The following is a 12,423-nucleotide window of genomic DNA, read 5'->3' as shown; positions in this document are numbered from 1 at the left end:
CCATAAGCTTTCATATAAAGGAGGGTGGTAGTCCCAGAAGATGATGATGATGATGAGAGTTGAATTCCACCAGGAAAAGCCAAGCTCCTGGTTGTCTGTACAAGCAAGGGATGTGATTATTGTAACAACCTCCAACCATTCTGGTGAAAAGATGACCTGAGAGGCCGTGTGCCTGAGGTCCCCAAAAATTCAAGGGAACTCAAGTGGGAACAATTTTGGAGAAACACAACCACCATAGGTGTTGACAAGTCAGCAGGCAGAATTTTTTTGGCTATTCATAAATAATGGATTCAGAGAAAAGCTCTTCCATACCCTTCCTTCTCTTTGTTAAAGGAGAAAGGACAGAGGGCAACACATTCTAAGATACTTAGAACAGCATGTACTTTGGCTTGTAAGTCCATAGGAAGGGAAAAGGAAAGAAAATATAACCATTCTATCCTCAATCACTCTTCATATACTGATGTTCCAAGCTTTTGTACTTACATGAGATGCAGAGTACCCATTTGGGACCTGGTAACTACACAACTTGTTGAGCAACCACCACCAGTTACTTACAAGGAGAAAGTGTCCAGGGATTTGTGGGCAGCATCCCTCAAGTAGAGGTAAAGGTAGCCTGACTATGCCAGACTCCTGCCCTCATTATGTGAAAAACTGAAAGGTTCTTCTGAAAGGCGAGATGGTCCCATGCCCCAAACTGTTTACTCCTGACTGAGAAGGGAGGCCAGACTCCTCTGTGGATGAATTGCAGACCCACTTAACCCTTAAACGCCTACTGGACTTATCATACGTCGACTAAAATTGTCTGTTGGGTGCCAAGTGGACGTACCGTACGTCGACTACAAAAAATTTCAACCTTCGGTCAACTTTGACTCGACCGAATTGGTCGAAAAATGCAATTGTAAGCTAGAATTCTTACATTCCAGTAATATTCAATCATTTACCTTCATTTTGCAACAAATTGGAAGTCTCTAGCACAATATTTCGATTTATGGTGAATTTTTGAAAAAAACTTTTTCCTTACGCCCGCGCGGTAACTCGGCCGAAAATTTCAGAAATTCTTTCGTCATTTTGTCATAATTTTTGTGCTGTTTTATATTAGCCATTACATAAAGTTTTATATATGAAAATGTGCGCAATTTCATGTAAAATACAGCAAAATACAACCCATGGTTGTAGCTTTTATCAGTTTGGAAATATTTTCAAATAAACCACAATAACTGCCAAAATTTCAACCTTCGGTCAACTTTGACTCGACCGAAATGGTAAAAAAACGCAATTGTAAGCTAAAACTCTTACATTCTAGTAATATTCAATCATTTACCTTCCTTTTGCAACAAATTGGAAGTCTCTAGCACAATATTTCGATTTATGGTGAATTTTTGAAAAAAACCTTTTCCTTACGTCTGCGCCAGAAATTCTTTCGTCACGTTGTCGTAATGTTTGCACCGTTTTATATTAGTCGTTACATAAAGTTTTATATATGGAAATGTGTGCAATTTCATGTAGAATACAACAGAAAATAACTCATGGTTGTAGCTTTTATCAGTTTTGAAATATTTTCATATAAATCACGATAACTGCCAAAATTTCAACCTTCGGTCAACTTTAACTTGACCGAAATGGTCGAAAAACGCAATTATAAGCTAAAAATCTTACATTCTAGTAATATTCAATCATGTACCTTCATTTTGCAACAAACTGGAAGTCTCTAGCACAATATTTCGATTTATGGTGAATTTCTGAAAAAAAAAAAAAAAAAAAAATTTTTTCCTTACGTCTGCGCACGGTAACTTGGCCGAACATCTCAGAAATTCTTTCGTCATGTTGTCGTAATGTTTGCATCGTTTTACATTAGTCATTACATAAACTTTTATATATGAAAATGTGTGCAATTTCATGTAGAATACAACAGAAAATAGCTCATGGTTGTAGCTTTTATCAGTTTTGAAATATTTTCACATGAATCACGATAACTGACAAAATTTCAACCTTCAGTCAACTTTAACTCGACCAAAATGGTCGAAAAACGCAATTGTAAGCTAAAACTCTTACATTCTAGTAATATTCAATCATTTACCTTCATTTTGCAATAAATTGGAAGTCTCTAGCACAATATTTTGATTTATGGTGAATTTCTGAAAAAAAAATTTTCCTTACGTCCGCGAGGTAACTCAGCTGAACATCTCAGAAATTCTTTCGTCACGTTGTCGTAATGTTTGCACCGTTTTATATTAGTCGTTACATAAACTTTTATATATGAAAATGTGCGCAATTTCATGTAGAATACAACAAAAATAACTCATGGTTGTAGCTTTTATCAGTTTGGAAATATTTTCATATAAATCACGATAAATAGAAAAAATTAGACTTTCGGTCAACTTTAACTCGACCAAAATGGTCTAAAACTGCAATTGTAAGCTAAAACACTTACAGTCTAGTAATATTCAATCAATTAGCTTCATTTTTCAACAAACGGGAAGTCTCTAGCACAATATTTCAATTTATGGTGAATTTTTTAAAAAAACATTTTTTTACGTCAGCGCGTTACGAATTCATGCATCATTTTGTGATGATATTTTCTCTGTGTTGCTTTGATCGTTTTACAATTTGTTATATACCAACATTATCGCAATTTAGTGTACAATAGAAAGAAAAAAAAAAATAACCCGTTAGCTTTAACCGTTTTGCTCACAGGGCAAATGTATAAAATTATATATGAAAATTTTTTTTTGCGCTGTCATATATTAAAATATTTATATATGATAATGATATTTTTTTTCATTTCTGATGGTTGCATACTAAACTTCAGGCAATGACAAAAAAAGGAGCCAAAAATGAACTCTTAATCTTAAAAACTAAGCGTGCTGTGATTTTTTGAAAAAAAAAAAAAAATTTTCCGCTTTGGTGCTAACTCCCGAACGCCGCCGGCATACGGGAGACGTTTTTGTAAATAGAGGCTCGGCGTTTAAGGGTTAATGACCTCAGAATGCCAAGAAGACACCACTGTCTTGTGCCAACCTGTGCTAATGATAAGTTTCCTATTTCAAAAAGTTCTTAAGGGCATGGAGTGGGAGGCACTTTTCAAATAGTACTTAGGAGCATGGAATGGGCACAACAGCATCTCATCCAGGTCTCCACTAAGTCTCAGAGCCTTCAATTCAGGATGAGAAATTTGAGTTTCTCAATTCCTTGGCTCTGAGTTTTTGCTACAAACTCTGGGATGAAAGCGAACAAGAGGGATACCCAACACAGATACAGCTCCCCTCTCTCTTTGCAAAGCTAAAGCTAAGATAAAAACAGTCTTCAAAGTTAGATCTCTGTCCATAGAATGAGACATGTTTGTAGGGAAGGCATGCAAGCTTCCTTACTACCAGTGAAACATCCCACTGAAAGGTTGGGTTTCTCAGAAAGGGTAAGACTGCTTGAAGTTTCTAAGGATGGATAAACTGCCAGTGTGGAGAGATTCAACCCCTTTAGTTTAAAAAGCCTGGGATAAGGCTGAGTGATAGCCCTCTACTGCAGAAACTGAGAGGTGCTTGTCTTGATGGAGAAAATGATGAAATCTGTCATCCTCTGAACAGATACTCCTACTTTCCTTGGTACATGTCTGCAGAGCATTATGATGGAGGTACTCCAACACCTCTGCAAGAAAAGCCTGTCACTTGCAGGAAACAGTGGATAACCTCCACGAGTGAAGGTGGAGAGACTGAACTGCCTGGTGATACTTACGAATGTACGGTTGACAAAGAAGGGTTGGCAAGGAAGCAACTCCCTTGGTATCTTGACCAAGAGTGTCAGCAGATCTGCATACCACTTGGCATGTGGCTAATGTAGGGTCACCAGAGTCAACCAAAGACACAGTATCAAACACTGTTGATCATCCTGCAAAGATTGAAAGATGGAAAGGTGTACACATCCAGATTGTTCTGAGGATGTTGCAACTCATCCTCCATTACTGCCCACAGGTGTGGGATTGGGAAACAGAGGAGAGTAAGTTTCCTGTTTAGTCTGGCTGCAAACAGATCACGGTGACGACCTGTAAGATCATCTGGTAACATTTTGTCACAACCTTGAGATTGTGATCAACTAGCAGAAGTCTGATCTTATCTACAAGCAACAGATCTAGTATCTGGAGATGATGCCAGATACAGGCAGTCCCCGGTTATCGGCGGAGTTCCGTTTCTGAGGGTGTGATGATAACTGAAAATCGCTGCTAACTGAAAAGCGACAATTTTCAGAGCCTTTTCGGTTATCGGTGCCTGTGTTAGGTATGTATTGGCGCCAATACCCAATTATCGGTGCCGATAAGTGGAAATCGGCGATTTTCGGCCCCGAAAATTGCCGATTTTCGTTGCTAGACAAGCGCCATAAAACCAGATCACCGTTAACCAGGGACTGCCTATATTGTAACAATGAGAGCCTTCCCATTGAGCTGAAATCTGGAAAACTTCAGGAAGGTAGTGGCTCAGTCCCTGTAATAGCAGGAACAACCTGCTCAGTTGCAAGTAGTCCTGGGTCATCTGTTGTTAGAGAAGCTGATTCCTCCGGGCAGAGCCACTTATGATTTTTTGAGTGGCAACTAAAGTAGAATTGGTTGTCCTCTTGGAGGACAACCAATGACAGATGACCAGGGACTACTTTCCATCGCTGAGAGGTTGTTCCTCTCATGACACAGAACTGTACCACTACCTCCCTGAAGTTGTCTAGGTGTAAGCCTACTGGGAAGGCTCTCATTGTTACAGTGTCTAGAAGCATATCCTGATATTTAATCTGTTGCTTGTGAATGAGATCAGACTTATGCCAGTTGATCACAGTCTCTTGGTTGTGACAAAACACTAGCAGATGATCTTTATCCTGCAGAAGATGTTCCTTGGAGGAAGCTAAGATTAACTAATCATACAGGCAAAAACTCTTTGAAAACCCCAAGCTGACACTAAGGGGAACACCTGAGGAGCTATCACCAATCCCAAGCAAAAAGCCTCGAACTGGAGCATCTGCCAAAACACCCCAGTTTAATTGTGATAACTGGCAACTTGGCTAATGGTCTTGGCCCCCAAGGCAAAGCCTAAGTTTGCTGTGAAGTTGAGATTGTTGGAAGGTTACAAGCTAAAACTGACTCCCCAAGACTACTGTGATTATGAACAAGTGAAATAACCTGAAAATGTTGCTCCAACCCTGCCTAAAGGGGTTTCAGAGGAGCACACCCCTCAGGAACTAAAGGTTTCCCAGATGTCCGAGCTACCCCATCTTCCAGGAGGGAAAGCCAAGCCTGACTTCCTTTCCCTCTCCTGCTGCTGCTCCTTTCCTGTACCAGTCAAGCCTCTTGACAGAAAAGTTAGTCAGGAACCAACAGGATCTTTGTCTGAACAGAGTTTGGACCAAGACTCAGATGTTCAACCACTGTTAGAGAGGATAAAATTGGAGATATCTCCCTACAACAAGAGTGGGTTGCAAATGCACTGGGTAAGAAGGTGGTACATGGTCCCATCTTTGTCCATTTGAAGGTGAACAAATCCTAACCTGCTGTTCATCTGTGCACATTACAGAGACCAGGCAGGATTGCTCTGTTGTGGCTCAATCTAGCTCCACAGAGAGGGAGTATGCAAGAGTTGAGCCCCGACCCTGGGTTGGAAATTCAGAGCAGGGGAATTGAGGGGGCTGCACAGCAACATCCCAGAGAGGCCAAGAGCTCACGGTGGGAGGAAGGCAAGGGAATGATCACGTCAAAGTGGGTATGTGCCAAAGCACTATCCCTACCAGAGGTAAAATATTTACCCAGAGGCAAACTGGTACCTGTGCTCTGCTGCCAAGAAAACAATAGGGAGAAGTCTGCTAGGGCCTCTTCCTACAGGCCTTGGACCTCTTCCTGTGCTGAGCAAACGTCTGAGAATGAGGAGGAAGACGACAAAGTATGTGATATGCAGAAAATGAAGAAGAATGACAATAATGCTTCTTCCCTTTTGCCACTATGTCTGACTTGAGTCTAATTCGTCTTGCACGCTGGAGAGGTGGTTTAGGCAGGGGGAAGAGAAGTAACATCATCAGCTTTCTCAGCTACAGACATCACCATAACCACTGGGGGATCACCTGTAGTAAAGGAAGATGCAGAAGCAGATGCATTGATAGATGGTTGCTCATGATTTTTTCCTTCTAGCAAATCCATGAATGCAGCAAGTGATGAACTAACAGGGATATTCAAAGATGGCCACATTTTATGAAGGTAGCCAAAAAAGGATAATTCTCTAACTTCCATATCGTCAGATGAGGAATGAACAGTTTTGTTACTGGGTGACATACCCCTCTTAGACAGTGAGGAGCTGGGTGTAGGAAGGAGAGGAATGGTAGCCAGAAACAAGAAGGTTCTAGAAGCATTTGGCATAGTTTCTGGTGAAGCATTAACTTCTGAAGAATCCAACAAAATTCATCACACAGAAGGGAACAAGGACATTCTCTTACTCTACAAGTAGTACAAAATGTATGTGGTTTACTAAAAAGGAGACATAAGCTACAAGTCTGCCCATGACCTCCATGCTAGTCTTATTCTCCATAACAGAAAAACAGGGCCAAAAGACAAAAAACAAGCAAAAAGTGATTGCCCATCACTATACATAGGGCATGGTAGGTAGAAGGAACAATGAAATCGGGGTAGTCATCTAAAATTAAATGATCACACACTGAAGAGAGCAGCACTGTTCTTTTGCTATGGTAGCCAAAGAAATTATGGAAGGGCAAGTGAGAAACCTCCTTCCCTCCCATCTCCACCAGTTTAACTACCTTGTTTAGCAACATTCAACAGCCCTTCAAGCATGCACTAAAGAAGATTCCAATGTATGAAAGGTGATGGTTTTATCCCTGTAAGAACAAATAAATTTTGAAAGGTATTGGAGCTTAACCTACAATAAAAAGGCAAAAGGGGTGTAGAGTTGGTGATAAAAATGGTCACAGATGTTGGAATGTAGAACTTGCATGCACATCAAGAAAGGGATGGTCATTGGAGCAATTTTTACCACTATCAGGACATCAATGCATACTGATCAAGATGATGTTAATGAATAACTTACATTGCAAGGTATAATTTATGATTATCAGTTTTAAGGCCTGCTACTATGATCAAAAAGCAACATTCACACAATTACACAATGCTTACTGCAGAAGGGTAGTGTCATACTACCTAACTTTTAAGTGGGGTACAGGGTATTATGTAATTTAATAAAAGTAAAACATGTCAGATGGCACTGTTGTTGGGCTACAGCACAAAAGCTGAAGCACTATAAAAGAAATTATCACTGGTTTACATGCTAGACCTAATTTTTCATATTGTGTAGTACTGGAAATAGAACCACACATTAAATCAACACTTCTTTTAACATGATGAATTCAAAGGAGAAATATAAAATATAACCTGAAGAAAGCATAAAGGGCAATTAGGTAAAATTTTGTATTTTTCATCATCATGGTAAAACACTGAATATACAAATTTTATTTACATAATTTTGTACAAAAATATTCAGATAAATACATTAAAAACAGAATCTTCAAATGGACAAATTTAGTTGAATTCTGTAACCTACACAAGAAAATTCATCTCAATGTTTCTTTTTAATAATTTTCTGAGTACCAGAGGAAGGAAAAAATAAACAAACCACCCTTGCTTAAGGTAAATAATTGAAACCATTGCATTACTTGTGAACAGAAAGTTTCACATTCCTTAGGTGCCAAATTACTTATATGAGGAATATTCAAAATCTGTACGAGTTCCACAGTGGGAACGATGCAATCAATATCAAAAGTTAAGGATTCATGTTGGAGAACTGTTAATGTTACCTTTACATTTGTGTGTATTTTCACATCTTCAGACCTACAACCCACTTTGTTTCTATTTCCAGCTTGATACTAGTACATTATGATGTAATTTGTACAGTATGCTGTTCATAACAGTTTAAAATTAAGTGAACCCACAAAACTTGGTTTCCTGACGCATAAACAAATTGTGTACTAGAAACTGGAAAATGTTATCAATTGCATATAAATCTGCAGTGGAATCTGCAGAGACAGCAGTAATTTTCTATTTTGGGGAAACTTAAGAAAGATAAGCCACTTGTCAGCAACCAGCTAAAGGCAATATTAAATTAAACTGACAATATAAGGGGCATACAATTTTGGAATAAAATAAATTCTCTGGATACAAGCCTGAAAATGACTCTCTAGAAGACATCAAGTGCATAAAAGTTGCAGACAATTACCTGAGGCCGCCAGCGAGTTACTTGCACTACACAATTATTATTCTAATGTTACCTCCAAAATATAATAGATTCTGTTTCATTGCATTTACACTGCTATATTCAGTAGCTTTTAAATAATAGTAACAATCTCTTCTATTTTCCTTTAATTATTTTGTAGCTGAAGCCTATGATAGTTATTCCTACATGAATACAAACCCTCGGTCTTTACAATATGGAAATACTGCCAGCACAGCTGGAAACCTGCTATTGAGTTCTAACAAGGTTGTTAGGTAGTGACTCCTTCCTTTGCTCTACACGACCAGGAAGAGAGGCCCAGGTGAAGTGAACCACCAGTTGGTTCAGAAGCTTACTCACTATCCCTCCACCAGTAAGTCTTCCATATGTAAAGACTGAGGGTTTGTGCTTGTGTAGGAATAAATGACAAATTTTTAAAGTAATTTGTATTTTTCCTAACATACAAACATGAGGTCTTTACATAAACTGCCCACCTCAAGCCACCCCTCATTCTGATACCTGGGGGAGAAGGTAAGTGAATGCACTGCGTGACGGAAGGGTGGGACTACCCAACTGACCGTCTGGTAGTTAACTACCTAACAACCTTGTTAGAGTTGAATGACCAGTTTCCAGCTGTGCCGAAGGTATTTCCATATGTAAAGACCTTAGGTTTGTATATTAGGAAAAATACGAATTAAAAATTTATCATTTTGAAAGCAAACTGAACCTCATTTAGTCTTACACCCCGCATATAATTCTGTTCAATTATAGTATCATGTTGACAAGAAGTACTGTACCTATGGCAATTTTGTCTAAATCTTCATTATTTTCCACTTTTTATATATCAAATTTTTAAAGAACTGCGAGTTAATAAAATTTAAAATCCATTATCAAAGATGGGGCAATGAGTGAATTTTTTTAAAATAGAGCTATAAACAAACAACATGGCAAGACTCTGATGATGCTGACTGGTAGAAAGAACATGGTGAGATTATGTTTGTATACGAAAGGCAGTTTCATTACTCGCAGGACAACAAGAATAAAATTTAAATCCATTATCAGAGATGGGGCAATGAGTGAATTTTTTGAAAATAGAGCAGTAAACAAACAACATGGCAAGACTGATGATGCTGACTGGTAGAAAGAACATGGTGAGATATGTTCGTACAAGAAAGGCAGTTTCATTACTCACAGGACATGAGAAAATTTTTTTATTTAAAATAATGGAGTCCTGAGGATGAAGTGGCTGCATCAAGTCACAAGAGCCATAATTAAGAATGCTACTTCAAAAGTACCATGAAACAAAAAAGCCAGTAATATTACTCAAAATGTGAAAGGGTGTCATGAAAGTTTAATCCAATATGTAAAATATAGCCACCAAGAATATTGCTATGGGATATTTCAATTTCAAGAAATTCAAATTTTAAAGGTCTATGTACTGGAAGTAAGATGATAATTTGATTTCAATAACCACTATCAATTGCTAACACCTTGAACTTTATATAATTTCCAAATTTTACCACCATAGCACTCTTATCCTTCCTGAATAATTACTGAAATTCCCTGTAAGTAGACTCACTCTTAGAATAGTGTAACAATTCCTCAACTCATTTTGTACAGAATAGTGTAACAAGTCCTCAACTCATTTTGTACCATTTTTTCCAATATTTAATTTTTACAAGATTAAATGCCTATACTGTACATTTTTTACATAAATTAAAATAACTCATAGCAGTTGCACAATAGCCCAAGGGAAGCAAAACAGTCAAAAAACCCTGTGCATGCATGCAGACCTGCAATGGGTTCAGTATTTATGAATGATCACCCTTCCCATCAACATGGCTTTGTATAAGTTACCATACCTTAGATGCACAAATATTACTGATGTAACCAAACATGGTTAACTTATACACTGGAACAGGAGGTACACCAGGTTTAAATTACCTAAGGTGCAACCAGGTTTTGATCTAATTAAGTCTGTGAAGTATTTTTACATAGTGTTTCCATGCAGCAAGATATATTCTTTTATGTAACTTTAACTATTGCAAAGATTAAATCAGAACAGACTGTACAGTATTACATTTTGATAGAACATACAAGTCATGGTCTTTAAGCCAGCTGAGTCATTCAAAATATCTAATGCAAAAAGCACTTCTAGTATGAAACTTTCTCCAAAATACCTTCCTTATTTTTTAAACTTTTTTGTAAGAATACCTTGTGTTCATACAAATGTTCTATTGTAAGAGATTAGATTTTTATACAAAACCATGAGTCACATGAATAGGACATGGTGTCGTAAGTCAGAAATTTTTAAATTTTAATAAAAACAATCTCAAAGATAGCTGTAACAAATTACCAAGTATTTTTTTTTTTTACTTGCAATTATGTTAAGGTCAACTGCTGGCCACAAATGGTAAAAATAACCTATCACTAAAAATGTTGTGCCTTCATCTGACACTTAAGAAACTTTGCAACTTACCTTCTCAAACCAGTGGTGATCCTGGGTTCTCTGCATCAGCTACTGCTTCCAACTGATGCTCCAGGAGGCTCTCCTCCTCTTCATCACCAACACCTACCATAAGTTATTAGAGAAGTGCCGGGGCTGACGTCATTAGGACTTTGTGACATAGTAACTTCATGCACAACATTCACTTACATTTTAACATGCAATGTTTAGTCTAACCTGGAGTTCTGCCAGCAATGAACTGCAATGCCTTCTCATTTATAACCACTTTTTGAATTGAAAATTAATTTGTTAGTCTTGCTAATACACAGTACAGTGCATAATCACAGCTTTTACTAAAAATGTAACGGTATGTGTAGGATTTTGTAAAAACAATTTTGAGTTGCTGTTGGTATACCAACAATTATTCATACATGAATTTTATTTAAATCTTGCCAAGTCCTTTTTCTGTCATACCTGCTTTGAATAGTTTTATATGCTTGTATATAAATGATAAAAAAACATTGCCTAATCTGTCTGCTTCCTAACATGGTATGGTTCTTCAAATAGTTAAAATGTTTTTACAATAAAACATTTTTCTACAAACCCATTAATCGTAAATAGCTTTACTCCAGTGAAATAAACCCAGTCACAGACATTGAAAGATTTTGAAAAAAAAAAACCACCCGTTAGTCGTTCTAATGTATCACAGGGTAATGCTCTTTCCATTCTTCCTTGTCAGCTTTCACCTGGAAGAGTGAGGAGAAGGGAGGAGGACACAGAATTAATATTAATGGGTTTGTGGAAAAACATTTTATTGTAAAGTTTTCTTTATCTTACAAACCCATAAATAATAATAAGCTTGAGTTGCAATTAAGAAGGGAGGATGAAGCAGATGTGGACCCAGATGCAAGAAGTAATGCAAGCAATCCAATCCCTAAAGGATGGGGAGGGGAGGAGGAGGACTGACTATACTTTGAGGAGGTCCCTTTGAATGGAGAGCCACTGGGGATCATGCTGATTCACAAACTTAAATACCATGAGAAACTCAACCAACTGGATCAGAGGATGAAGAAGCCCCTCAACATGCCTTACAGGAACCACACAGACAGGGCCACTTTGCAGTGGGATAATTTGCAGAAGAGGAGCAACAAACAATGACATGACGCTGATGTAGGTGGGTGCATTCTAGTGGAAGCAGATGAAGTAGCAGTCAAGGACACTACCACCAGTGCCAAGGCAACAAAAAAGACTAGTGTCATAGTGTACATAGAAGTGTGTAAAGATGTGGAAAAAGTTGTGACAGCTGGAAACAAGGGATAAATGGACATGTTGAGACAGGTAGGGCAAGTAAGTAAGAGGCAGTAAAGAAAACTGGATCAGGCAGAAAACAAAAGGCTGAGAATTCAGGAGCAGTCAAATACACAGACAATATCAAGTACACAGGAATAGCCTAGTAAACAGGAGCAGCCAGAGTTCACTTGAGCTGATAAGTATGCAGAAGCAAGAAAGTACAAAAGAGGCAACCCAGAATGCAGCAGTGGCTGAGGTGTAATGGAGGCCAGTCAGGTATACAAAGAATACAGAAGCAAAAGCCTCAAAGGATGACACCAAGGTAAGGCTTCACTGACACTGGTAATGAGGCCACCTGCCCACAAATGCAAGAACAGCTTGTTCACAGATGAGTCAACAAACATCATCTGCAGAATCAGTAAAACGACAGGAAGAGATACCTAAGGGAAT

At 38.1% G+C, this 12,423-nt stretch overlaps 1 protein-coding gene across 17 annotated transcripts in view; it reads right to left on the bottom strand.

Annotated features, from left to right (window-relative positions):
- The window catches only part of LOC136839275 (popeye domain-containing protein 3-like), a 465,954-nt gene that overhangs the window by 2,319 nt on the left and 451,212 nt on the right, over positions 1-12,423 (bottom strand). For 4 of the 17 annotated variants that reach the window (XR_010853281.1, XM_067105086.1, XM_067105082.1 and 1 more), the window contains one exon: positions 10,717-10,809. The exons of the other annotated variants lie outside the window; for them this stretch is intronic. Coding sequence is in view for 3 of the 4 variants with exons in the window: in XM_067105086.1 (XP_066961187.1) it covers positions 10,721-10,809 (89 nt within the window). In the remaining variant the exon portion in view is untranslated. The remainder of the gene's footprint in view (positions 1-10,716; positions 10,810-12,423) is intronic. 17 annotated transcript variants of the gene reach the window in all.

This window comes from Macrobrachium rosenbergii, chromosome 6 (assembly GCF_040412425.1).
Source record: "Macrobrachium rosenbergii isolate ZJJX-2024 chromosome 6, ASM4041242v1, whole genome shotgun sequence".
Lineage (NCBI taxonomy): Eukaryota > Metazoa > Arthropoda > Malacostraca > Decapoda > Palaemonidae > Macrobrachium > Macrobrachium rosenbergii.
This window is presented reverse-complemented; position numbering and strand designations above follow the sequence as displayed.